This window comes from Paroedura picta, chromosome 13 (genome assembly GCF_049243985.1).
Source record: "Paroedura picta isolate Pp20150507F chromosome 13, Ppicta_v3.0, whole genome shotgun sequence".
In the NCBI taxonomy this organism is placed as follows: domain Eukaryota; kingdom Metazoa; phylum Chordata; class Lepidosauria; order Squamata; family Gekkonidae; genus Paroedura; species Paroedura picta.
Genome location: NC_135381.1, coordinates 28,000,489 through 28,028,223, shown reverse-complemented (window position 1 = coordinate 28,028,223; position 27,735 = coordinate 28,000,489). Strand labels below are relative to the sequence as shown.

Here is a 27,735-nt window from a genome sequence, read left to right as displayed (position 1 = left end):
CCACTATCTTTTCCACAATCCTTTCAGATGCTAGGAAAAATCATTCACAATGCTGTATGTTCAGGGTTCCCACTGATTTGTCATTGGCATGAGTTAAAATTTCCATGAAAATAAAATGTTCCTTATGTTCATTGTTGTGGCGTGTCTGTATCTTATTTTGAAGGGATGTTTAAACACTACCATAGCGACCAGAGTCAGGGAGAGTTAGGGCAGTGGGCCTCAGTAAAACTGTCAAGTGTTGAGTGGTCCCTGGTGATAAAAAGGTTGGGGACAACTGCTCTAGGAAACTGATCTGAGTGCCATTTCTGCAAAGGTATATAAAACATTCTGTACATATAAAGAGCAATTATGTACAGTAGAGGTCCCCAACCTTTTTCAGGTCAGGGACTGCCTCAAGAGTGAGGGAAGAGCCGACGGCCAGGGTGCTGCAAAAACGCGCACGCGCAGTTGCCGCACATGCATGTTTTCGCCACCAGGTGGCGCTAACGCGCATGTGTGACAACTGCGCATGTGCGTTTTTGCCACTAGGGGCGGTAACGCACATGTGCGGCAACAGCGCGCATGCGCGTTTGCGTCACCGCGATGCCGGCGGCTGTGCCTGCCTCTTCCCTTCCTTCTTGCTGCCTGCGGCCCGGTACCGTGGCCTTTGCGACCCGCCACCGAGCCGCGGACCGGGGGTTGATGTCCACTGATGTACAGAAACTATCCATCAGTTGTAAAGTCAAACTTTATTGCACTAGGCCATAGGTTGCCGCAAAAATCAGACACAAAACAAAATTGTTCAGTGCAGTAGACTAGTTAAAAAGAAATACAGATCTATCATGACTATTAACTAAACAGAGTAAAAATTACATTTAACCCATACATTCTGTTCATTAGCTATTTAGAAAGCCCATAGTATTAGCCACAAGGTTAGAATGTTTCTTGTGGTCAATGCAAACATGGCAGGCCTTTGTGTCACAAATGGATCTGTATTAGAAAGTAAATACCTTAATTTATCATGAGCTGAAGAAAATGCCTCTGGAATAATTTTATTTAGAAATCTCCTCCTTGGATCTGTGTAAAGTACACATTCCAATAGATGGTGTGGAACTACTGGGTTCCCACAGATATAGAGACATTGTGAAAGAGGAATTTGGGCATATCTCCCAGTCAAAACAGAAGAGGGCACTGACTGAAATCTCAGGGCCAAAAATGCTACCCTTAAGTTGCTCCCGTTTATATTAACCAGATACAGGGTTCTGCTGTGATCTTTTTGAAAGGTCTTTAACCACGGAGCACATCTGGACTGCACAATTAAAGATCTATCAATTTTTGCATCGTGGACGAAAACCCATTCTCTTTATTATTTCCTAGTTCTGCAAATAAGTCATCTGGGACGGTATAACATGAAATAATACCATCTGGGAAGGCAGAAAGTGGCCCTTCTATGGCAACTATGTTTCAGTCATAACTAGATCATTTAAGCAAAGCTTTAAACTCACATAAAATTCCTTGTTGACAAGATTATGCTATGACTTTTCAGTTTGTGGTTTAGCCATGTATGTACCAGAAACTGTACCAGTTTCTACCAAAACCGTCTGAAAAAAAGACAAAATTAAACACCTTCATGGCTTATAGTTTAGCATTATAATTTTAGCTTACTTACTGAAGCAGAGCAAAATTTGTTGTTGCTTCTTGAGCTGCTATCATTTCTTTATCATCTTCTGGATCACTATTGTATTAGAAATGCATTCAAAAAGCAACTGTAGGTGGTGTGTACTTGTTTCTTATTTTCTTCTCTTTATGTAGTAGATTACACCTGTGAGGAGCAGAATATCAACATTACAGTCTCATGTAACTTATTTTATACAATATTCTTACAAATTTAGTTGCAGCCTCTTTTTGTGTTAATTGTAAAATAGTCACATTGTAAAATAGTTCGTGTTATAATTTCATACCTTTTTTATTTTTCCTACCTGAGACATTAATATCAATACAGGAAAGCACCTCTTCTTGCACTCAAAGAAAAAAAAAATCTGGCTACATCATTTTAGCACCCTGTTGTTTACAGTGGCCAACAAGCTGCTTCTAAGTAAATAAGACATGAGCACAGTTGCCCCTGGAAAAAGTTCACAGTTACATTACCTCTGAATACTAAGGCTTTCTTTTATCACCATCACTAGTCAGTCTTTACTGACCTATCCTCCCTGAATTGTTCGAGCACCTCTTTCAAGGAAATAAAGCCGGCATCAAGTATTGAATGGTGCAAAGAAGGCTGGTTGGATTGCTAGTCCAGAAAATGAAAAAAAAATCTGGCTTGGAACGACCATTGGTTAACTTACTGTGATATGGTCCTTTTCCTTGAGATCAGGAGGACGTCTCAATGGGTGTTTTCACACCATTTTAATAGGAAGGCAGGACTTAATTTTACTTCCTGTCCTGCGCCATGTAAGGCACCCTTGCTCCAGCCTGATAACAAGCCTCTCAAACTCAAAAAACAGCATCAAACAAAACAGAGTATCTCCATTCAATTGTTCTAATAACACTTACTGACTATTGAACCTCTCCGTTAATACAACTGCATTGCAAACTAAGAAACTTATTAAGAATGTCCTCCTGACCTCAAGGAGAAGGACCGTATCACGGTAAGTCAACCGTATCACGGTCGTTCTCCCTTGAGATCCAGAAGGACGTCTCGGTGGGACATGAAAGAGCTGTCCCAAAAAAGCCCACTATAGGGTGGGAGCATTTAAGTTTCCTGGATTACATGTTGTGGCACACACCGTCCGAAAGCAGTCTCAACAGAACTCAAGAGTAGAGAGTTTGTACTGTCTGACAAAGGTGTATATATTGGACCATGTAGACACTTTGCAAATTAACTATTTGCAAAGGCAGCTTTTGTAGCTGAGCTCCTGATCAAGTATGCAGTGATGCCAGGAGGAATAGATACCCCTGAGATTTATAGGCTTTGATGATACAAGCCTACTGATGGCTGCGCTGGACATGCACTACCCCAAATTTGGCGGAATCACATTGATAAACAAGGACTCCGAAACCAGAATGTCATGTGATCTAATGATGAAAGCCTTAACTGCTCTTCTGACATTCACATTATGCCAGAGTCACTCTCTAGAGTCTCTGGGATTGGGACAGAAATTTGGTAAAACTACTTCCTGACTGAGATAAAACGGTGTGAAAACCTTGTGTCTAGATAGGGTCCGTTCTCAGCACCACTCTGTCCTTATGGAACTGACAAAAGTTCAGAATCCGAGTTCAGAAACCCTCCTAGCTGAGGTTATTGCTACTAAAAATAAGGTTTTCATCCTTAAGAATTTTAAATTGCCTGATCTACCAGCTCAAAAGGAGTTTTTGTCAATGCTGACAATACTAAATTCAATCTCCATGTGGGGATTCTATGGATTACTGGTGGATCCTTGTGTGTGGCACCCTTCAGAAAACTCACAATATGAGGGTGCCTAGATGAAAGAATTCCCTTCTCTGAGCAAAGAATAGAAGCTAAGGTCGCCACTTGCCTACGTACTGTAGTGACACTTAAACCCTGCCCTCAGTAAGAGGTCTAAATAGGGATATATCACTATCCCTTCCAGTCTCAAATGTGATACGACATTGACTAAAATCTTTGTAAATACCCTCGGAGCTGATGATAAGCCAAAAGGTAGAGCCTTGTACTGGAAGTGGGCTCCCTGAAAACAAAATTGAAGGAATTGACTGTGAGGGGGAAAGATGGGGAGGTCCTGAATGTCCAGGGAAGGTCCTGAATGTCTGCTATCAATTATAAGGTCTCCATCCTGAAATGAAGACGATAGCGTTTTAGATATTTTAAGTCTAAGATAGCTCTCCTATCCCAGTTTCATTTTGGGACAGTAAAAAATATGAAATAAACTCATTTGCCCTAGTATTGGTAGGGAACTGGCTCTATAACCGCCTGGGTTCTTACCCTCTTCTCTGGAACCTTGAATTTTGGGGGAAAAAGAAATCGATTTGTGGTTCTTTTTTAATTCTAACTTGTAATCGTCTAAGACACTGTCTAATGCCCAGACATCTATATGGTTGAGGGTCCAATTTGCTGCAAACCTTTGAAGCCTGCCCCCCACAGGAACCCCTGTGGCGTAACACCTTGGTGGACTGGGAATTCCTGTCAGCCCTGTTGGGTTTATTTGAGTAGTGACCACCTGTTTCCATAGCCTCCTCTGTGACCTGAGTAACGAAAATTAGCACTGTTGTTATTATTATACCATCATTCCTTTTATAATTTATACCATGACCCCTTTTATAATTTGACTTAAATATAGGCAAGATGTGTTGAGACCTAAAGAAAGACCTTTCTCTTCATACCTGCCTCAGTGTAGCTTTTTTCTTATCCCTCGTCTCAACCAGGGTGTAAACTGCATGGAGCTTTTATTCCAGCCCCAGATCGATTCAGTCCCTGCCCTCTACACAGAATGCGATTTCCGTTTGCATTTTGGGTGATTTTAATTTTCCTTCTGCAGCAAGAAGGATTGATTCAGAGTGACTCTACTTCTATTGTGCCATATCTCAGAGTGCTGAAAACCCTCAATATCCATTTGGAAAAGAAATCTCTGATAGGCCACACCTGGTCATGTGACACGCTTGCCTTAAAGGAGAAGCCCCTAATTTCTCTCAACTTCTGTCGATCCTGGATTTTCCCTCCCTCCTCTACCTTTTTCGATCCTCTCCCCCTCTCCTCCAAGAAAAGAAAGAGGCTCCCTGGCTGGCTCCTCTCCCCCCCTTCAAGAAAAGAAAGAAAGAGGCTTGCCTCCCCCCCCCCTTCTGAGCCTCCCTAACCACGTGCAGAAGACTTTCCTGTTTCAATGGGGGGGGGGGAATAATCGAGTTCAAAGCGATCTGAATTCAACAGGATTGACAATGGAATAAAGAAAGTAAGTGTATATTCTGCCCAGGATGTACTCCAAAAAGCTTGTCCCCAACAAAGGGGTAGGCTGTGACTCTGGCCTTCAATTGATAGTCAGCCAGCCAGGCCTTTGGCCAAAGGAGACGGCATACTACAGCATTAAAGGCCAAGGTCCTAGCTGTGAAAACAAGAGCATCTAAAGTAGCATCAGCTGAAAAGAGGCTTTTAACACTCAAGTGACACCATCAACCACCCTTTTGTCTTTTTCAGGGACCAGTTCTAAAACCTTCCTACACCAAGTTATCCCGGCCCTGTTCATAATGGATGCAGCTGAGGAGGCCTTAATTGCTATAGCAACTGTTTAATGTATATGGCGAAGAGCCATCTCAGCCTTTTTGTCCACGCGTCTCTAAGATAATCTTCAGTATCCTCTGAAACAAGGCTGCCAGATTGTAAAGTGGCCACGGGTGCATCAATCAAAGGAACGTGAGGGAGCTATTCCCCATAAAAAGGTAATGAATAAAGCTTTTTAAAAATAAAAGATGGTGTTTGCTTGTTCATCAGAGGTCTTTTCCAAACTGCCCTAATTTTGGTTTCAAAAGGCACTGGCATAGAAAAAACTTCTTGAGTTGGACCAACCTTAGCAAAATATTCCCCTTTTCCCTGGGGCCACTCCTCAAATATATCATTAGGTATGATGTTATAGTGATTCAGGAGATTTGGCTATTAGACGTTTCTTCTCCACAACAACTCTGTCCAAACTCAATAGTGGGGAGCTGATCTTTATAGTCAGCAGATGAGCTGTAATTCTAGCAGCTCTCCATGTCCCACTTGGAGATTGGCTACCCTTGGGTTGGAAATATTCCTGGAGGTTTGGAGTTCAAGCAGACCTGAAGTAATGAGCAAAGGTTTTGTGGCCATGGCCTTTGTATGTAATAAATCACTTCCAAACTACCTATAAATATCTAGGTCAGCGGTTCTCAACAGCTCCCATGCCGCGCCCCCAACTGCGGTGGGGTCACGGTAGTGACATGCACATGCACAGGCGAGCACACACACAATGGTCAGGCAGCGTGGAGGTGGCCATTGTAATTGCTTTGCTGTCACCGCCCCCCCCTCTGCCTGCCACCACTGCTCCGCTGCTGCCCACCCCCAGTGGCCACCGCCGCCCATCACCACCACCTGCCCCCGCCGTGGCAACCAACCAGGGGACCCAGACAAAGGGGTCTGGCAACCCCAAATGGGGACATGACCCCTAGGTTGAGAACCACTTATCTAGATGCAATATTGTGAACTCAATGGACCTGCCAAATTAACTTTCAAACATAGGTAAAGTGCACTACTATAATCTAATCTCAATGTCATCATGGCATGGATGCAATCGTCAATGGGCCAACTCAAGGGACGGAGTCACCTGAGTTGGGGATAAGCATTTTTTGTTGCTGCTTTAACTTGCTTCTCTCACAGTAATATTAGATCTAGTGTAACAAAGCTCTTAAGTCAGTCAGCAAGCTGAACCCCATCAAAAGTGGGAAGCACAAGGTCCTTCAAGACATTCACCTTCCCAACTAGCGTCACTTACATATTGTTTGGATATAGTTTCAATTAATTTACTTTCAGCCATTTGACTATAGCAGTCAGGCAGCAGCTCAGGACCTCTTCAGCATCACCAAGGAATGTTGATTAGAGAGATGTAAAGCTGTGTGTTCATGCATATATTTATACACTGTGATGCTATCAAAGCTAGTGTTGTGTGTGGTGGGGTCTGATTCGGCTGTTCCAGACCAATGCAACCAGCACCACACTGCAGGGGGGGGGAGGCGTGGACGCGGTGCGCAATTCGGCACACCGGCGCCTGTACCTCTACTCCACCACCAGCACCCCTGCGGTGCTGGCTGCGTCAGCCTGGAATGGCCAATTCAGACACCACCGCATACAACCCTAATCCAAGCATTCTTCTTATGTTGTATGTCTACTATAACCAAACACAATACAGAATTTTTTTCTCTTGATCATTATCCCTAGGAATTGTGTAAGTTAGTACACGTATATTTGGAGAGATAAAATCTCAAATATATATTGCCAGGGCTTGACAAATCCCAGGTGCTAAGTTACCATGACATCTATGAATTTCATTGTTCATATTAGTATTTCAGTGATGATTTTATTATAAAATTGCAACAATTCTCAACCATTCGCAATTAAAAAGGGGAGGGAGCAAAAAGGCTGGAATAATGCACAAACAACAGGGTCTGTAATAAGGAAAAGAATTAGCCAAGTTTGAGCAAAAACAACTGGCATTCAACCAAAAGTTTATTTTATCATTTTCTATCAATTGCTTTTTTGTAAAACAAAAAAATAAATGGGTGTGAGTCTCCTATAATTTCTTAATCAACCATAAGCTTATTAACATTTGGTGGTGGTAAATGAATTTATTTCTTAATGTCTTCGATATTGAATTACTGTATTTGCTGGCGTATAAGACTACTTTTCCCCCCCTGAAAAACATGCCTCCAAGTGGGGGGATCGTCCTATACGCCGGGTGCACTTCAGTTGGGATAGACATAGTGGCCCACAGTGGCTTCCCGATGCTCGCCCAGTGTCCACAGTGGCCTCCCGATGCCCGCCTGGTGCCCATAGTGGCTTCCTGATGCCCGCCCACCTCATTCTACATACCATCCAGTATCGCGCGGTATCCAGCGCGGCCGAGGCGTGTCATCAGCGTGGCTGCGGCGAGCATCAGCAGCGAGGCAGGGGTGCCAGCCTTTTTGGTGTGACCGGCCCCGTTCTGCTCGGCAGGAAGCAGCGGCGCTCCGGCCCGCTCCTTGTCTACGCAGACCTTGCACAGGCACACTTGCGCACTAGTGCTGGTCACAAGGAGATGCAGGGGCGGGCCAGAGTTGCTGCGGTCGCGCTGCAGCTGTACAATGGTGACAAACTCTATATTTTGAGTGGAAATGTTGGGGAGTCGTCTTATATGCCGGCAAATACGGTAAATGGTGTTTTTGAAGCAATAAAGGGATTCTGAAAAATTGGGGAGAAATTACACTAGGGTAAGAAGTTTTGTTTTTTGTAATGGAGATGATAAACCAAGTTTCCACCTATGCATCAGTCACACACTATCAGCCTGAACTACCCCATAGAGTTGTTATGAGGAAAAACTGGAGGAAAGCCAAATTATTTAAGTTGCCTTATGTCTCAGGTGGGGGGGGGAAGCAGAGTTTAAATGAAGTAACAATAAATATATATTCTAAAATGTTTTCGTCATACCTTTAGCAAACATTTAGTATAATTATTGTAGTACTAAGTAGTAATAATGGTAATTCTTCAAAATACAAGTACTTGCGGGCCTGAAAGAAAAACTTTTTGTTTTGATTCAACAGGCAGATCTTTCCCCTTGCATTAACACTCCTCTCCCACTGCCAATGGATTTCTTAGTTTTAACACCACTGATTTGGATCTGGATAGCCTATGAAAGTTAAGGAAATGAAGCTAGCTTAGTATAGGCCAGCTAGACCAAGATGCACTATGTACAACTACAGTATATCTGTGCTTAATTCTGCACATCAGTTATCAGTAATCTATGCATAGGTCTGTAATCTATACTGGCTACATGACATATATCAGATGCCAAGGCACTTAATATAGGTTAAAACTTCTTCTCAGAAGCTACAAGAAAAGTTGCTTTTATACTTTCCCTTCCTTTCCTCACAACAAACACCCTGTGAGATAGGCAGGACTTAGAGAGTCCTTAGAGAACTGATGAGTGACCAAAGGTGAAGGACTGGGGAATCAAACCTGATTCTCCAAATTAGAGTTAATCTTTCTTAAGCACTATACCATACTGGCTCTCAAGTCATCATAACCCTAGCAGCGTGTAATTTAAGAAAGCCCCTGCCAATTTGCTTTGTATTTGCAGGATAGGTTATATGAGCTCATCAAAAAAGATGTTTATTCCCTAATGACTCAGCAATGTACACAGGTTATCTGCTGTTAGACAATCAGCTTCCAATGGCATAACTTTTTGACTCCCAGTTATAATATGCAATTTCAGGCTGCCACAATGTGATGCTAAAACATAATCAGTTCACTTTTAAAATGAAAATGTATCATGCTAAAAGATCACTTGGTGGAGCTGTAGCCTAAAGCTAAAGAAGACAGGATACCCAAAGGATGACCTAGCTATTTCTTGACAGGAAGTTTGAATATATTTCAAAGGCAGCATCAGCAGTATAATGTTAAGATTTAAAAAAAATTTCTATACAAAAACTACTTCAGAATTTCCTCACCTTAATCATGCCAAGTTTACATAGAATGCAATTTATTTAGCCACATATAAACAAATACTGGCATAATAATAATAGTATCTCTGGAAGGGCTATTTGGGGAAGAAAAAAACTGGCAAATGTTTTTACAAAATTCAGTGACATATTTTGGTAATAGAATTCATTGAAACGGCATATCTGAATTACTATATTAGTAAACTTTTAGGTAGCAGTGTTCTCCAAATGGATTCCTATGGATACACTGTATACTTGCTATAATATCATATCTGAGACAAGTTTATTTTACATTGTCAGTTAAGTGTTTTAAAAAAATAAGTATGTTGGTGGCACAACATACACTGAAAATTCTAAAAACCATTTTTAAAGGTAGTACCATGCCAAACATATAATCCACCTTAGGGACAAGGAAGCCATAATTAACAACAACAACAACAACAACAACAACAACAACAATAATGGGATCCATAATTATGATCTCTCACATTTCGTTTTAAAAATAAATCAAGGCATTCACAAGGGAGATCAAATCCAACTGAGGCCATGGTAAAACAAAACACAACCTGTCTCTGTCCCTTGATTGAATTCTACAAGATTAAAAAAAAAAGATAAAACACGCAGAAGACTGTAATGACTGGTCTCCTGCACAATGCTTAGTTCTTTTTAAAAAGAAAAACAAAACATGCATGAGCAGAGACATATTTTGGACTGGGCTTAAGAAACAATGGCAGATATTTTTTTTTGGGGGGGGGGGAGATAATATATCTAATTCTGAAAAACTACAGCAGTATATACAGCATATACTTTTTGTTGCTACCATTGTTCAGTTACTCAAACAGAAGAACCTGGCAACCATGTTGCTTGCCAGAAATAATTGGGGAAACACTCTTTTATGGTATACAAAGTATTGTACAATGCTCTCGCCCTCCACCCAACAGTAGTATTGAAACTGTCTGCCATCACAGGACCAGTTCTCACATGCACTTTTATCACATTAACTGCATCACTAATATGCAATCTGCATTGTTTGACCAAATAATAATTATTACCCAACCATTACAAACAGAACTATCATCATCCTTCACCCACAATTTTTTTCAATGTAAGGTGATTCATGCCAGGACTAAGCAAATAAGAAATCAAGAAATCTATACACCAATACAAGCCAGTTCAAAATTTACACAGATCTCCCCTGGCTACAAAAATATAACATTTGTCTGGTGACCAACTGAAGCCTGACTCTTATCTCAAATTCTGGGTCAAACCTTTCCACATCGATCCATGTAACAGTCAACTCGATTGGACTACTGCAATTTGCTCTATGTAGGGATACCCTTGAAGACACTACAGAAACTACACATCGTCCAGAATGCAACTGCCAGGTAGCTGACTGGAACATCATGTTCAGCTCATATTATTCCAGAAATAATTCAAATGTGTTGGTGTTAACTTTTAAAGCCTCTAACACTCTGAAACACTCATATTTATTGGTCCACCACTCCTGAAACAACACTCTCAAAATCCCTACATTCATTGTCTAGGGGACTCTAGCAGTGACTTCCCATGAGACAGCTTGGGGGAAGAGTCTTTTCTGCTGTGGCTCATACATTCTGGAATACATTCTCCGGTGACACCCATGCACTATCAGCTTGATTAATCTCCACAAGTTTCCACTGAATTCTTTATGTTAGCCTTTGGATGGTAACCACATATTTTGATTATTTTAAGAATGGTATGGTGATAAACACATATTTTAATAATTTAATGTTCATAGAATCAGAGTTGGAAGGGACTTCCTGGGTCATCTAGTCAAACCCCATGCACAATGCACAACATTCACAACCCTATCCCTCAACCCATATAACCTGCCACACACTTGAACCTTCACAGAATCAGCCCCTCCATCAGATGGCTATCCAGCCTCTACTTAAAAATTTCCAAAGATGGAGAACCCACCAATTAAAAGAAAGCCTGTTCCACTGAGAAACCACAGCAACTTCATCCAGATATTTAGACAAAATTACTTTCAAATTGATTTCATCCCTTGTTTCTGGTCTGTCCCTCCAGGGCAAAAGAGAACAACTTTGCTCCATTCTCTATATCAACGGTCCGCAACCTTTCGGCTGCCACGGACCGCTGCTCCGGTAAGTGGGGAGAGGGCGGCCCGGGGGCCCGCGCACACGCAGCAGCCCCAGCGCAAACGCGCGTGCACGGACTACTGCGCACATGCGTTTGCGCCCGGCAGGGGCGCAAACACGTATGCACGGCAGTCCGCACACGCACGTTTGCCCGCCGCCATGCCGCCAGCCATGGCTTCGCCTCCCAGCCCCTCTGGGCCGCCAGCAAATCGGCTGCCAAAGCGGCCGATTAGCTTGCGGCTCGGCAAGCTTCTCTTCCCTCCCCCGCCCGAAACAAGAAGCTCGCCGGGCCGCAAGCTAATCGGCTGCTTCGACAGCCGATTTGCTCGCGGCCTGGTGAGCTTCTCGCTTCGGGCGGGGGACGGAAGAAGCCGCAGCTCGGCACCAAGGCCTTCGCGGCCCGGCACCGGACCACAGGTTGGGGACCACTCCTGTAGCATACACAGGCACCCTATCGTACAATGTATCTCTTTCAAATATCTGGGAGTCACATTTAAAGAGACTCTGAATTGGAATGCACACCTAGAAACCATCAAGTCCTCCGCACAAAGGTTAGTTGGGTCTATTCTGAGATTCTACTACACAAAGGGAGGACATCTTATAGACCCAGCCCGGAAAATATTTACTAGCAAGTCGTCCCTCACCTCTGGGATTGGAAGGAAGATATTACCAGCCTAGAAACTATTCAAAATCTTTTTCTCAGGCATATCTTAGTCCTTTCCAAAGGGGACATCAGCAGCTCTTATGAGAGCAGAGATTGGTCTGCCCTCAATTAGGGCTTGCATACATTTGGCCATTGTAAAAGTATGGAAGAAATGGAAGCATGGAACGTTAAGTTAAAATTCGCTTAGTGAACAATCTTTTAAGCTTTTGTTGGCCAAAGATCCTTCTTGCTCCAGACTTTTAAACAGCATTTTGTCACGTTATTGCATCCCAGATGACCTTTTAAACTCTTCAGGAGATAAATACCCAGTCTCTGAGTTGGTTATTATCTCAGATGCCTTGATTGATAGATCATTAATCCTGCAATCTTAAAAGTTCATCCCTGGTACAAATACAAAACAAATTATTTGAGATCTTCCTATTTAGTCTATCTTTCAACTCATAGTCTCAGAGTAGCTTTTACCTCCATGTGATTTCAAACAATGCCAACAGCTCTACTGAGTGGGCGATACCATAAAACACCAAAAGATCAATGCTTCTGTATTTGTGGAGCTTTAGTTCCGGTGAATTTCCCACATTACATTCTCACTTGCTCATTGTATACAGATCCTAGGGCCAAATTTCTTGCTGGCCTACTAGATGGGCTAAATCAGTGGTCCCCAACCCCTGGTCCGGGGACCAGTACCAGTCCATGGATCAGTCGGTACTGGGCCGCGGATCCTCCTCGTCCTCCTCCCTGGATCCTGCCTCGGGCTGCCCTGCCACTGTGCCACCGGCTCACCTTTGATGCTTTCCAGCGGCCGCCATGGCTGGGGCTCCCCCTTGGCGTGACACTGTGCAGCTGCTGCTGGCAGCGCCCCCCAGCGGGCGGCGGGAAAGCAAGTGGAGCAGGGGCTCAGGTGGCGACGTCCCTCGGCAAAAGACTACCCCCCCAGGCCTCAGAATTGTCAAGCGTTGACCAGTCCCTGGTGATAAAAAGGTTGGGGACCACTGTGCTACAGGGCGATTTTTTTCGTCTTTTTCTGAATACAATTACTTTTGTATTCTCATAATTAACGTTGGCTCCTCCTTGCAGTATGCACTTAGTTCTTGCAGCATCCTTCTTAGTCCTATTTTAGTAAAAGAAATTATTTATTTTATTTATTATTATATTAATATACCGCCCTCCCCGAGGGCTCAGGGCGGTTTACAAAAAACAGGAAAGGATACAATTAACATATGGTAACAGGTAACAGTAATAATATTATAACACTAATAACTTAACAAGATCATAGTAATAACATTATAAAATAGAAATTGTGAGAGCCTCAGCTCAATTCTTACTGGACCCAGTGGGTAACCGATTAGTGTTGGTCATAGGGGGGAGGGGGAGCTTGAGGGCCAACTAGAAGTGGTAGTTTGGTTGACCTTAACCACATGCCTGGAAGAGGAGCTCCCTTTTGCAGGCCCTAATTAATTTCGTGTCAGCATACAATAAAATGGGAGATTCTTTGTTGGCGAAGAGATGGTGGAAAAAATGGGGACTGGAAAGCCTCTTAACTATGTTGTTTATATACAGATTAAATAGTAGGGGAGCCAATACACAACCCTGTTTGACTCCTTTATTTGTTGGAATTCTATTAAAGATCCTGATGTTCCTACCCTGATTTGGTCATATGTATCTGTATGTAACTCGCGTAATAAAGAGAGCAGCCATCTGTAAATGTTTGTTCCTGCTAACTTTGATGATAAGCGGTTTCTATCAATGGACAGATTTTATTTTCCTGGTCTCCAAGATCACTGCAGATGGGGACTGCAGCAAAGGAATTAAAAGACGCTTGCTCCTGGGGAGGAAAGCTATGGCAAATCTAGACAGCATCCTAAAAAGCAGAGACATCACCATGCCAACAAAAGTATGTCTAGTCAAGGCTATGGTATTCCCAGTTGCAATGTATGGCTGCGAAAGTTGGACCATAAGGAAGGCCGAGCGTCAAAGAATTGAGGCTTTTGAACTCTGGTGCTGGAGAAGACTCTTGCGAGTCCCTTGGACTGCAAGGCGAACAAACCGGTCAGTCCTAGAGGAGATCAGCCCTGACTGCTCTTTAGAAGGCCAGATCCTGAAGATGAAACTCAAATACTTTGGCCACCTCATGAGAAGAAAGGACTCCCTGGAGAAGAGCCTAATGCTGGTAGCGATCGAGGGCAAAAGAAGAAGGGGACGACAGAGAATGAGGTGGCTGGATGGAGTCCCTGAAGCAGTAGGTGCAAACTTAAATGGACTCCGGGGAATGGTAGAGGACACGAAGGCCTGGAGGATCATTGTCCATGGGGTCGCGATGGGTCGGACACGACTTCGCACATAACAACAACATCAATGGGGTCAAAAGCTGCCACCAGGTCAGCGAATGCTACATATAATGATTTTGTTGAGCCATTTACACCCGAAAAGGTTAGTTGATATAAGTTTTGGCAGTGATTAACTGTACTAAGACCTTTTCTAAAACCTGCTTGTTGAGGATGTACAACCTGATTTTCATTCACCCAATCTTCCAGTTTATGTAGCAAAAATTTACTATACCATTTTGCTGATATATCCAACAGGCTTATTGGTCTATAAATCTGTGGATCTGTTCTTTCACCTTTCTTAAAAATACGGACAATAATACTCAACTTCCATCTAAATGGCATTAGACCCGATTCATTTATTTGTGTAAAATCTTTGGCTAGCATAGGTGGTGAAATTCCTTGTAATTAGTACCCTGCTTATGTGCCATTCCCTGTCGAACTGCAATCTTCTCATCTTCATTTCTTGCCATCACACTAGGTTCTGAATTTACGATTCACTGGCCATGTGGATTCAGTTTAAAATCCTCTTCACGAGGTATGCAAGGGTTCTCCCTAAAACACTTTTTCCGCCCCTTGTGAGGTGCACACCATCTCCTGATAGTAGCCCCTCATATTAACATCATAGACCATGATCCAGAAATCCAAATCTTTTCCAACACCAGTCATTTACTTGCATTTCTCTCTCTCTCTACCTAAACCACAACCACTTAGAAGAATTGATGAAAACGTGCTCCCAGGTCCCTTTACTTTTTACCCCAGATCCACAAACTCTTTTTTAAAACGTTCCATGCTGTCCTGGGCAGTATCATTGTTCCTACATGGATGAGAAAGAAGGCATAATGATTTGAGGGCTTGACAAGCATGTCCAGTCATTCTGTGACATCACTGATGTGTGCACCAGGTAGGTAGCGTTCCACATGATATTCTTGTTGACAAGTTGGTAAAAAATGGTATGGATCCGAATTTTGTCAGGTGGATTGATAACTGGTTGACAGATCATAACCAAAGGGTACTTATTAATGGTTCATCATTCTCTTGGAAAAGAGTGACAAGTGGATTGACTCAGGGATCTGTCCAAAGGCCTGTGTTGTTCAACATATTTATAAATGATTTGGATGAGGGTTTATAGAGGGGATATTTATAAAATTTTCATAGGATACTAAACTGGGAGTGGTAGAAAACACAACCGAAGGCAGAATACAGGATGATCTTGATAGGCTCAAGAAGTGGGCTAAACTGAGTAATGTTAAGTTTAATAGGGGATTTGATAACCATCTTCAAGTATTTAAAAGGCTGACATATAGAGGATGGAGCACAGTTGTTCTCTCATGCACTGGAGGGACAGGCCAGAACCAATGGGATGAAATTAATGTAAATGAAATTCTGTCTAAACATCCAGAAGAAGTTCCTGACAGAGCGGTTTCTCAGTGGAACAGGCTTCCTCAAGGGTGGTGTGTTCTCCATCTCTGGAAATTTTAAATAGAGGCTGGATAGCCATCTGATGGAAAGGCTGTGAAGGCGTAAGGGGGTGGCAGGTTAACAGAGGATGAGCGATAGAGTTGTGTCCTGCATAGTGCAGGGGGTTGGACTAGATGACCCATGAGGGACCCAACTCTATTATTCTATGATTCTATATGGCCCCTGCCCCACTGTTTTGCCTCCGAGTTGGAAATAATTATCTCCAACAAACTGGCCAGTTGAAGAAGGGATGAGGACCTGGCCTTTATGACTTGTGTAGCCATCCTTATGGTTTTGAGGATCTTGGCCTGAGGAAGAGTCCTGTCATGGTGGTATGTATAACCACTCCAAGATAGTCCAGGCGCTGTTAAGAGGATAGGGAACTCTTTTCCCAGTTTATAAGGAACCTGATTCTAGATTCTGTATGGTGTTCTGTGTGAAACACATAGACATGGTGATGGAAAGGGACCCTGACCAACAGGTTGTCTAGAGATGGATACATGTGTAAACCCCTTTTGTCCTAGAAGAACTATTACGTCTACTAACATCTTCGTGAATACTCTGGGAGCTTTCGAGAGGCCCAAGGGTAGGGCCTTGAACTGAAAATGCCATTCCCCCCGCACAGAAACGTAAGTAACGCCTGTAAGCCTGAAAGGTGTGCACATGGAGATATGCCTCTTGCAGGTCTAGAGACATTAGATACTCCCCCAGTTGAAGAGCCTCTGCAATTGAACGGAGAATCTCCATTCAAAACCTCCTTGGATCTATGATGGCTCTCCTGATCCCTTTCTTTTTGAGGACTGTAAACAGAAGACGATATACTTCATAACCATGTTCCAATGGAGGAACTGGTTCGATGGCTCTTGATCTTAGAAGATGTTCTATAGCATCCAATGTCTGCTTTCCCTTTAATGGGTTTTTGGGTAGAAGTGATATGAAAGAACGATATGGTGGGTCCTGCCAAAACTCTATTTTGTACCCTTGAGAGACCACCTCCTGAGCCCAGGTGTCTACCCTTACATCTAGCCAGACTTGTTGATAGTCCTGTAGTTGGCCTCCCACAGGTATGTGCAGAGTCAGGCCTTGGGGGACTTATTCTCACCCTCTGAGCATTCTGATCGATTCCGCCTGAAATGATTAAATTTGTAACCAGATCCCCCTCTCTTAAAGTTCTGTCTCCCTTGGCCCCAGGAGCCACGCTTTCCTTCCAACTGATACCTGGAGCAAGCATTCTGGGTACAGAATAAGGATGGAAAGGGCTTACCATCTCTGCATATGTGATGTGACATCGCATTATTATCCCTAGTCTCTATCAATACTCTGTGCAGAACTTCTCCAAAAAGCTTATCACCATGGAAAGGATATGCTGTGACAGTTGGTTTTGGATGTATGTCTGCTTGCCAGGCTCTAAGCCACAGCAGGCGCAGAGCCACTGTATTAGATGCTGTAGCTGTATTAGATGTAGCTGCAAAAACTGCAGTATCATGGGAAGCATCTGCATTGTAAGCTGAAGCCTTGAGGATTCAATTAGTGTCCTCCTGAAGGCATCCTTCCGCTTCAGGAATGAGAGATAGCAACTTTTTGCACCATGCCATAGATGCCCTAGCGACAAATGAAGATGTGGTGGTGGCGGCTCTGATGGCCAAAGGCATGGCTTCATGAGCTTTACATAAGGCTGTCTCAGCTTTCTTGTCCATTACATCTCTCAAGAAGAACTCCCCATCTTCAGAAACTAATCCTGAAGTCTGAAGAATTGCATTAGGTCCATCGATGGCTGTAACCTGGAAAAATGACTCCGCAAACTCAGGAAGTGAATACATCTTCTTTATAAATGAAGGGAACTCTTTAGTGACAATAGGTTTCTCCCATTCAGCCCTGATTTTTCTTTCAAAAGATTCTGGCATGGGGAAATTCTTAAGATTGGTCTCAAGTTTGGGGGGAAATTCCCCACTCCCCTTGGGACCATGGAATTCTCTAGCTTGCTTAAAGGGTGGGTCCTCAGTTCCTGTTTACTTCAGATCAAGGATAGAAATGGATTTATTTAATAGGAATTGAAGGTCCTCAGCATTTAAAAAATCTTTCAATCTGTCCGTCCGTAATAAATTTACCCTCTTCTGTTTCTCTAGCCTCCAGTTCTTCCTCTGAAGTATCTGAAGGGCAAGCTGGGGAATAACAGGGCCTTTTCTGGGCAGCGATGGTAGGCTATCTAGCCCTAGAATGGGGTGAAGACCTCCTCCTGCTAGTGCAAGCCTCAGGGGAAGCGGATCGGGAACAGAATGTTCTAGAAGAGGGGGTCATATTCTGTTTACAATACTTAGCCATCTCTGCTTACATAAAATTCTGCAACAACTGGAAAAAAATCAGGAGGCAAGTTAAACTTTCCCACTATCACTTCAACGTTACCAGCTTCCACGTTAGATTCAGTGCCTGCTTCTTGATGGGGCCCTTCTGGATCGCTCTTCTGCGATGACGTGTTAGGGTTAAAACCCAGATAGAGACCCTCACTCATAGCCACTGAGACAGTCAGCTTAGGGGGGGGGGGGTGTGGCGCGGCTCCTTGGCGGCTCTCCGAGACGAGGAACGCTGTCCCTGTTCCCTTGCCGCCACAGAAGAAGCGCTGCCACTGGAGCATCCTTGGGCTCATTCTGCTCCTCCTCTGATGAACAACTGGCCTCCTGCCTATTTGCCGCCATTACGCCTCCAAAAGGCTCACCAAGCAAACTGGATCCTGCAACCACGTGCATTCAGCGGCTACAGCCAAAACTCTTCCCTGCTTCACTAGAAAAATACAGAAGAAAGGGACAGTAGGGGTAACAGCTGGGATTAGGTTACAGTGAGGTGGGGGACGACTGGAAGAGAAGGTTAGATAAAGTAAAGGAAAGAAGGTTTCTCAGCAATGCGAGATAAGAAATGCCTAGTCTAAGTGTTCTTCCTATAGAAGCAGGAAGTAGAGTGGCAAGTGGAGGGCGTTTCCCTGAGAAAGACAGGAAGTTTTCCTTTGACCTGCCTCCCTCAAAGTGAGATGGGAAACACCCACCAAGACCTGGAGGGAGAAGTACCACTCACAACAAGTAATCACTGCCCAAGTCAGAAGGAAACCATGGTGGGATCTGAAAGAACACAGCCTAATCACTGGGTGGGTCGTCATCCTCAATCATCCATCACATGTTGCAGTATGCGTCACCCAAAGGCTGTGTTTGCTGAACGAATATAGTAATGACTATATGAACATGGACGTATTGAACCATGCTGCCACCCTGCATATTTCTTTTGCTGAAACTCTCTTAGCCAAAGTAGCCGTACTTCTCATTGCATGAGCTGTGATAACCTCTGGTATATCCCTGAGTTTTATATATTATTCAATAATGTATGCTTTAATACATTTCCTAATGGCCCCTTGGACATATGCATACCTATTTCAGGAGGGGACACCACAATAAATAAGGAAACCAATCTATGAATGGCTTCTGTGCGGAGTCAAAACTATGACACAAGTTTTCATCAAGACATTTTTGTCGGGGGAAAAAATTTGGTAAGTTTATTTCCTGTGTAACATCGAATCCTGATGCCACCTTGGATCTAAGAGTGGGATCAGTTCATAGCACAACTTTCTCTTTATGGAACTAAATATATTCTTTTTTAATAGACATAATTGCTATTGATAATAACATTTTCCTTCTAAGAAATTTCAAATTCATTTTATCTAAGGAATTTAATGGTGATTTAGTTAATGCTGAAAGAACTGTGTTCAGCCACCATGAAGAAAATCTATGTTTTGTTGAACGTGCACTAGCAGTTGCCCGTTTTAAAAACTGAGATATGTGAGGATGTCTGGTTATGACTTTCCCATTAATCTTGGGTACCAGTTATGCTAATGTTACTTGGTGTCTAAGTATTGCTAATCTAATGCCCTTGCTTGTGCCTTCCTTCAGGAAATCTAAAATATTGGCTACAGAATGATGTAGGCAATCTAACTTTTTCTTCTGTGACCTGGAATGTATATTACAACCCCACGCCTGAAGCCTAAAATCTGTGATTTTTTTTTCCTGTGACTACACTGGATCTAGGTCTTTCCCATGAATAGATTGGATTTGAGAGTCCACCATATTAAAGAAAACGTAAAATACATAAATATTAAGGAGAACATTTTTACAAGGTTCAAGGGCATTTCTATAAAGCAAATTTGGATGGTAGTCTATTGACCTGTAATTTTATTACTTAGCTTGCTTTGATCACATTCTACTTTATTTTTTAGACATTGTTTATGGCACATTATGTCCTTTACTATTTTTGTTTGCACTGTTTTCTGAATGTTATATCCTAATCCTAGTATACTACTTTTTACTGTTTTTATTTTGTAAGTTCCTATGAGAGTCTCTTGTGGCGCAGAGTGGTAAGGCAGCCGTCTGAAAGCTTTGCCCATGGGGTTGGGAGTTCAATCCCAGCAGCCGGCTCAAGGTTGACTCAGCCTTCCATCCTTCCGAGGTCGGTAAAATGAGTACCCAGCTTGCTGGGGGGTAAACGGTAATGACTGGGGAAGGCACTGGCAAACCACCCCGTATTGAGTCTGCCATGAAAACGCTGGAAGGGCGTCACCCCAAGGGTCAGATATGACTCGGTGCTTGCACAGGGGATACCTTTACCTTTTATGAGAGTCTCATCAAGAATGACTGGGTATAATAAATAAAACAAACCCTGCACAGCCAAGCACAACATATACTGAGAATATGCTTTCCCATGCTGATGACCCCCCCCCCATGCCTATGGGAACCATCAACACTGAAAAGAGCATTTGGATATGACAATGAGGGAAGCAGAAAAAATAGAAATGTTACATTTTTAAATTGTTTTAATATGTTTGAAATGTTGTGAGCTGCCCCTAGTCTGCTCATCATTGGACATTTTTGGAGGGGGGGGTTGACGTGACCATAAATGGTCGACATGGCTGATAAATGCTTAAACCATTTAAAAATATGTAAAAAATAAATTAACTCCCACTCATTCAGGAAACCCTCCCAGGGCAATCAAGAAACCCCAAGGTTTTACAAAATCCTGGTTGAAGAAGCCTGGGCTACATGGTACTTCTTACAGGATACACATTCATTATATATAAAGGGGTTCCTGATGTTGTATTACTGAGCCAGGACAGCCCCAAGGTTACATGCAGATGAGTTATTTTTGGTTAATTTCCCCCCAATTTTCCAAGCAGGGGTCCATGTATGCTAAAGATCTGCCACAAAATAACAAAGCAATTCTGTTGCACCCTTCTTAAGTCGCACCAATTCCTAAATTTCCTAGTCCAACAACTAGAAAGATATCACCATCGCCATTATTTATATAGTGTTGACTTGATATATAAATTTATATAGCCAAACTGATTTCAAGAGAATAAAATTCTTGAAAATATTTTTGTTCTGTAGCATTTCTAAATGCCATTTACAAATATTTGTAACAAAACCTTTCCTCCTCAATAACTATCCCTCAATCTTAAAGACAGGGATTATGTGTAACGAGACTGACTTTTACAATACCCTCCCAACTGGATGGGGACTGTGCATGAAATCACCCTGTCCAATTCAATAGGTAAAGTTTCACACCAAGCACTTTTGAAAAAAGGACTAACATCCCATCAATCAGCTACTTGGAAAGATTTCCCAGTATTTGAAGGGGATTGTGTATATGCTCTGGTTGCACCATGTGCAATCTATTGGATCAGTGTGCATCTCTTTACTGTTGTTTTTTGCCTACTAAAGCCTGAAGTTATAGAGCAGCAGGAAGCCATCTGTTTCAACAAAAAAAAATCAGCCCTTAAGGTCATAAATTTGCTTGCAGTCTATTAGTGAAAACAGGAGGTGGAGAGAGAAGCTGTCAAACTGGCTGCAACAAATCTACTACAGACATGCTGACAATAACAAGCTGTAGCTTAATTTCCTCCTGACCAAACTCTACTGTTAACCTCTGGACATCTCTGGAAAGAATGTGGACAGCAACTATGGATTTTCATCACAGGTTTATACCACACACACAGTATGAGAAGGTTTTATATTACACATCAGTAGTTATTGCAGTTAAAGCAAAAAATGAAGACTCATCTACTCAACTTGACAGGCCCAATACTGACAACACACACATGTCCATATGTTTTGATAACTTATTTAATTCATATATAACCTGTCTTTTCTTCCTAATGGGGACCCAAAGTAGCATACATCATTTTCTTCTTCTCCATTTTATATTCACAATAGTCCTATGAAAGTAGGTTAAGTCTAAGAAAGTCATGTAGCAAGCTGCCATGGCACAAGTTAGGATTTGAACCTGGTTACTTCCTGATACTAGTATGACACTCTTAGCCTCTATACCACACCTAAACTTTCAGAAACAACCAGAGGACACTTACCGTGAGGAGTCATTCTCCCTTTGGAGTAGAGGACATCTGCACAATGGGACCTTCCAGAGCATTATTCCTGGGTGGGACATCTGCCTGTGGTCCTACATGTTGCAGCACATGCCTACCAAAAGCTGCATCAGCAGAGCTATAGGCTCTGCCTCATAAATGCCTTGTAAAAGTGGCCACCGATAACCAAGTGGCTGCCTTACAAATTTCTAGCACTAGAGCACAATTGGCCAATGCAGCATTAGCCACTGTCCCCCTTACTGAATATGCTACACAAACCCAGGAGGTTTGTGACCCTGAGCTTCATGCGCTTCCGAGAAACAGGAACTCATACATCTACTAATGGCTGCTTTGGACATTCTACAACCAGTATTTGGAGGAGAAACAGAAATGAAAAGACTATCAGAATGTCTAATACTCTCCGTCCTGATACATCCAGCATATGCCATTCTCTCTCCAGAGGACATTTAGTATTGGGGCAAAAAAACAGTAAATTGATCTCCTGTACCGTGCAGATCTTGGATGAGATTTTAGGTTGAAAGGTAGGATCGGTCTGAAGAACAACTTTATCCGTATGAATCACAAACAATTGAGATTTCACTGATAATGTCCCCAGTTCTGATACCCAACATGCGAAAGTGACAGCCACTATAAACAGTATCTTCATACGAAGCCGTTTCAACGGTACCAACAATATTGGCTTAAAAGGCCTCTTTGTAAAAGAACTAGATTCAAATTTCACCTTGGAAACCAGTGGACCTATGGTAGGGCTACGGCCGCCGCTCCCTTAAGAAACTTTTAAATATGTGGATGACTAGAAAAACACCCAAAATTGAGGATGCACTGTGGCTAGTGCCACCACCTGTCTCCCCAATGTAACCGCCGCTCCCTTAAGAAACTTTTAAATATGTGGATGACTAGAAAAACACCCAAAATTGAGGATGCACTGTGGCTAGTGCCACCACCTGTCTCCCCAATGTAACCGGCTTTAGGCCCTGTGTTATGAACTCCTGGTTTCTGCCCCGATTTTTGGACTCTGTTTCCACTATCCCAAGTCTCCCACCAGATTCTGACATTCCTATTAGGCTGGGGAGCACCACCCACTCCTACACTCAGTTTACATTTCAAGGCTTCTCCTTGTTTACCCAGTGCCTCACTATATCCCATCTTCAAGGATGTTTCACCGGAGCCCAGAACAACAGATGGGGGAAATTGCTTTAACACAGCTCCACATCAAAGGGCGCTGTGATCCTACTTTCCTGTGTGAATACCCAATTCCAACCTAGGCTGGTTTCTTGCGTTGCCCCTATTTTCCCACGGCCCAAGTATATAGGCCCTGCCATCCCCAACACGGTGTCTGTCAAAGTTTGCTGTCTGCGAGCATATGCAATGTATAGACCTTTTCTTTGCTGACTTTCTACTAAATAAAGACTTTCTACTTAAAGCTTCCTACTGGAACCAAAGAGTGATGTCTTTGGAGTGAGTTTGTTGGGGGTTCAACGGCTTCGTTCCTGACACTGTGATATTCCTTCCTGATGGATGCAATACATCAACCACAGCCAGGGGTGCTGTGGCCAGTCCGGCTGTCCCCAAGCCTGGGAATGGCAGAGAGAGCTGATCAAGGCCCCCTATTTATAGGGCTGCCATGTGCTTGGTCTCTTTGAAGCATCTGGCAGCAACGCTTTGATGGTGCTTTGGCTCCAGGCTCTGCTGCAATTCCTCCACATGGCTCATTCAACCAAGATGGAAACATTGGCTGCAGGTTCCAGCTGTGCTTCCCTACAGACACCAGGATTAGCATTTCCCAGTAGAACAAGTAGAGTGATATTACCTTTACTGGCATAAAACAAAGACTTAGCTACTTTTACAATAATTGTTGAGTCCCTCACAGTTAGTACGTTTTCTCATCAACACAATAGGATCTCAGTGTCTTCAAATAAGTTTCTTTGATATTTTATAAGAGACTAAGACTCTCACAAAAAAAAGTTAATCAGCAGACTACCTGGTTGGGCAGGGAAATGAATTTTTAACCGATATTTAAAGGACTGAAGCCAAGCCCTGGCTTCTAGACTCTGTTGGTCAAGGTGTGTGACAAGTGTATTATTTGTCACACAGTTTGGGATACCTAATAGGTTTCTGAAAAAAGGAGGATTATATGTTTTTTAATTTATTATTAAACACTTCCATCCATATTGGTATTCCATTAAGAATCTGAGGAATTATTTTAGCATCATGGATTTCGAGGGACACTGGAAGAATTTTCTTGTCTTTTTGGTGGTAAAACTTGGCTAAAACAGATAAATGGCCCTTTGCAGACTTTGTAGTTTTCTCTCTATGGCTTGCCCATCTGTTATAAGTAAAATTTATGCCTAAGTACTTGTAGAGCTTTACCTGTTCTATATGATTACCATTTATTTTCCAGGGAAACTTGTAACAGGCGTTTGCGAAAGCCATAATCTTAGTTTTCAAATTTTATTTTTAGTTGATTATCATTAATCTATAAATAATTGTAGATAGCGCATTAGACTAACTCAAGTTCTAGATAAGATTAATGTGTCATCCACATATAAGAGAAGTGGAGTGGATCTTTTGCCACGTAAGGGAGGATAGCCATTCATTTTGTCAAAATAGAAGGGCAAATTGTTTAAGAAGAGGTTAAAGAACTGAGGAGCAAGAATACAACCTTGTTTAACTCCTATATTTATTTGGATTTTTAGTAGGAAATTTCCCTCTGTAGAATATTTGACTTGGCAGTAGTTGTTATGATGGAGCTGTTTTAATAGAAGATGCTATGTCTAGATCAGGAATTCTCAACCTCACCTTTGCTGCGACCCAAACTTTGGTGGTGGCTGTGACGTCAGCACATGCTCGTGGCTGGTGTGCGCGCATGCAGGCACACAACAATCAAAGCAGCCGTCATTGCCATGGCTTCGCTGCCTCCGGCCTCTGCCCGCTCCCCACCACCACCTGCCACCTGTTGCCATCACAGCAGCCACCAACCTGGCGAACCTGGTGAAGGAGCTAAGAGGCTTCAAATGGGATTGTGACCCCAAGTTTGAGAAACTCTGGTCTACATTATCTAATTTTATTCAGAGTTTTTCCTCTGGAGACTGAATCAAAGGCTGCTTTTAGATCAATAAAGGCAACAAATAATTTGCCCCTCTCAGGTTTGGTATATTTCTGGCTTTAAAAAGCTAAAACAGTGCATTGATGTAAGGTATTGATGTCAGAGAGGCCAAAGAACAGGGCAACTACAGGTCGAGATCTCAGCGTGCATGGGCCTTGCTCGCTTGCAGTCCTTACCAGGCCAGTGGCTTCTTCCCCCTTCTTCTCAGGAGTGGTAAAGAGAATGCTAGGAGTATCATCAGCAGAGTGCACAGTTCTCTGGTCCCTCATCGACCTCGATCTTCAAGGGTTGATGACTGGTTTCTGGCAGGTATCTTCGGCAGTTACAGCCATTTCCGTCTCAGCATGTTCCAGTGGGCGCACAGCTCAGCAGAGCAGGCAAGAGTTTCCTCTGGGCCGCTCTGGCATGCACCTCCCAACAGCATACAGATGCTGGTACCTCATTTTGCATTTTGTCCCTTCGAGCCTTTTTATTTTTCTCCCAGACTCCCTGTTTCATTTATTGTTTAGACATTTTATGTAAATCGCCCTGAGCCTTCGAGGAGAGTGGTATATAAATATAATAAATAAATAAATAAACACACACATAAGCACACAAACTATGATATTTATATACTGGTTTGACTGCTAAATCAGGCAGTCGGAAATGAATTGACATTACTGTCATGTCCTCATCAGCTGCTTTGTGGCTGCTGGCTAGCTGTTGCCAGAATACAAATAGATGAATCATGAAAACTCATGAATTGTTGAACTGGTCATTCATTCAAGTTGGCAATCAGTCCCAGATAATCTTGGTTGGACTGCTTGTATATTTGATCTTCAGTTTATGGGCAACTTATATTGGAGGCTACAGATTCAGATTTTCCTGGCTGTTCTTTTTCCAATTCAGGACCAATATTTTTATAAAAATGATTTTTTTTAATGAAAATGAATGTTTAAGGAGAGGTCTAGAGGGGGAGAGGGATAACCTGTTTCATCTCAGAGATCCACAAACGGTCTCCCTTCCCTGGAGATCCAAGATTATGACTTGTCTTATTAACCAGACATTAACCATGATTCTCACCTCTATCCTTAGTCCTCTTGCATATTCAGAGTTTTTAAGAGAAAGAAAGGATATTTGCAGAAGGTTGTGGTGAAGGTAAGAAGTTATAGGTAACTGCACAGATGAGATTCCTGTTTTTATACTCTTCAGACTGCAGGATAAATGAGAACGCAGGAAAGATGATCAGAATATTGTTGGGCAATCTGTTTATCAGGGGCATTTACTGCCAGGTGGCTTTATGGATGTTTTGTTCAAGTTGTACTATTCTATACTATTGGTATAAAGGAATTATATAGAAATGATGATGATGATGATAATTTGTTTATGCCATGCATGTAGTTGGTGCCAAAAATGTTTTTGTTACTGTTTTCTTCTGCTTCTTGTGTATACCATGTGAAATTAGATACAGAACTTGGAATGTTTCTCTTCCTATAATTGGAGTTATTTCAAATTGGTGGAAACAGTTTACTAATTATGAGAATGCTTTTGCATATTCACAACATTCACGAGTATGAGCATAACTTGTTCAAAATTAGAATGAATATTCTGAATTCTGTAAACATGACATGCAATATAAAGGCCTGTTGGTGAATTTAGAATCATAAAATAGAATCATATTATAGAGTTGGAAGGGACCTCAAGAGTCATCTAGTCCAACCCCCTGCACTATGCAGGACACTCACATCCCTATTGCTCATCTACTGTAACCTGCCAAACCTTTGCCATCACAATATCAGCCTCTACGCCAGATGGCTATCTAGCCTCTGTTTAAACATTTCCAAAGATGGAGAACCCACCACCTGCCGAGGAAGCCTGTTCCATTGAGAAACCGCTCTGTCAGGAACTTCTTCCAGATATTTAGATGGAATTTCTTTTGAATTAATTTCATCCCATTTGTTCTGGTCTGTCTCTTTGGGGCAAGAGAGAACAATTCTGCTCCATCCTCCATAAGGCACCCTTTTAAATACTTGAAGATGGTTATCAGATCCCCTCTCAGTCGTCTCCTCTCTAGGCTAAACAGACCAAGCACCCCCAAACTTTCTTCATACATCTTGGTCTTCTCACCATCTTTGTTGCCCTTCTCTGGACACTCTCCAGTTTGTCTACATCCTCCTCAACTGGGGTGGCCAAAACTGAATACAGTACTTCAAGTGTGGACGAACTAGAGCAGAGTAAAGCAGTACCATCACCATCACTGTGATTTGAACACGATATTCCTTTTTATACAACCCAAAATCACATTTGCCTTTTTAGCCACCAGGCGACACTGTTGACTCATGTTCAATGTATGGTCTACTAAGACTCCTAGATCCTTTTCACACACACTACTAGCAAGACAAATCTTTCCCATCCTATATTGGTGTATGTTCTTTCCTACCTAAATGCAGAACTTTACATTTGTCCCTATTGAACATCATTTTATTCAGTTT

General features: G+C 42.6%; 1 protein-coding gene across 2 annotated transcripts in view; it reads right to left on the bottom strand.

Annotated features, from left to right (window-relative positions):
* The window catches only part of STAG2 (STAG2 cohesin complex component), a 100,669-nt gene that overhangs the window by 63,110 nt on the left and 9,824 nt on the right, over window positions 1–27,735 (bottom strand). For both annotated transcript variants that reach the window (XM_077308513.1, XM_077308514.1), the window contains exon 2: window positions 1,649–1,801. In XM_077308513.1, coding sequence (XP_077164628.1) covers window positions 1,649–1,692 — 44 coding nt within the window. In that variant the 5' untranslated portion in view covers window positions 1,693–1,801. The remainder of the gene's footprint in view (window positions 1–1,648; window positions 1,802–27,735) is intronic.